General features: G+C 66.1%; 1 protein-coding gene across 1 annotated transcript in view; it reads right to left on the bottom strand.

Moving 5' to 3' along the window:
* Atoh1 (atonal bHLH transcription factor 1) overlaps positions 1-380 on the bottom strand; it is an 877-nt gene that overhangs the window by 299 nt on the left and 198 nt on the right. Inside the window, 2 exon segments of the mRNA XM_033757761.1 lie at positions 1-5; positions 7-380. The exon segment at positions 1-5 is cut by the window's left edge and continues 299 nt beyond it; the exon segment at positions 7-380 is cut by the window's right edge and continues 198 nt beyond it. Coding sequence (XP_033613652.1) covers positions 1-5; positions 7-380 — 379 coding nt within the window.

Here is a 380-nt window from a genome sequence, read left to right as displayed (position 1 = left end):
TCGCCTTTGCAGGAGGCTGGGGGCGGGGGTGGCTGCTCCGTGCCGCTGGGCGTCTGCAGCAGCTCGGACAGGGCGTTGATGTAGATCTGGGCCATCTGCAGGGTCTCGTACTTGGACAGCTTCTTGTCGTTGTTGAAGGACGGGATAACGTTGCGCAGCTGGTCGAAGGCGTGGTTCAGACCGTGCATGCGGCGCCGCTCCCTGGCGTTGGCCGCCAGCCTCCTCTGCTTCTGCACCCCATTCACCTGTTTGCTGGAGGGGGCTCGCTGGCGGCCGCAGCCCAGCTCGTCCACCACCACCCCGCCTTTCAGCTTGCACAACTGTTCCCGCACTTTCACCGGCCCGGGACTCTTGCTGAGGCCCCCGCCGCTCCTCCTTCC

Source organism: Fukomys damarensis, unplaced genomic scaffold (assembly GCF_012274545.1).
Source record: "Fukomys damarensis isolate Sample0158 unplaced genomic scaffold, DMR_v1.0_HiC HiC_scaffold_32, whole genome shotgun sequence".
Lineage (NCBI taxonomy): Eukaryota > Metazoa > Chordata > Mammalia > Rodentia > Bathyergidae > Fukomys > Fukomys damarensis.
Note: the sequence above shows the minus strand (reverse complement) of the source record. Positions and strands in the feature narration are given on the sequence as shown.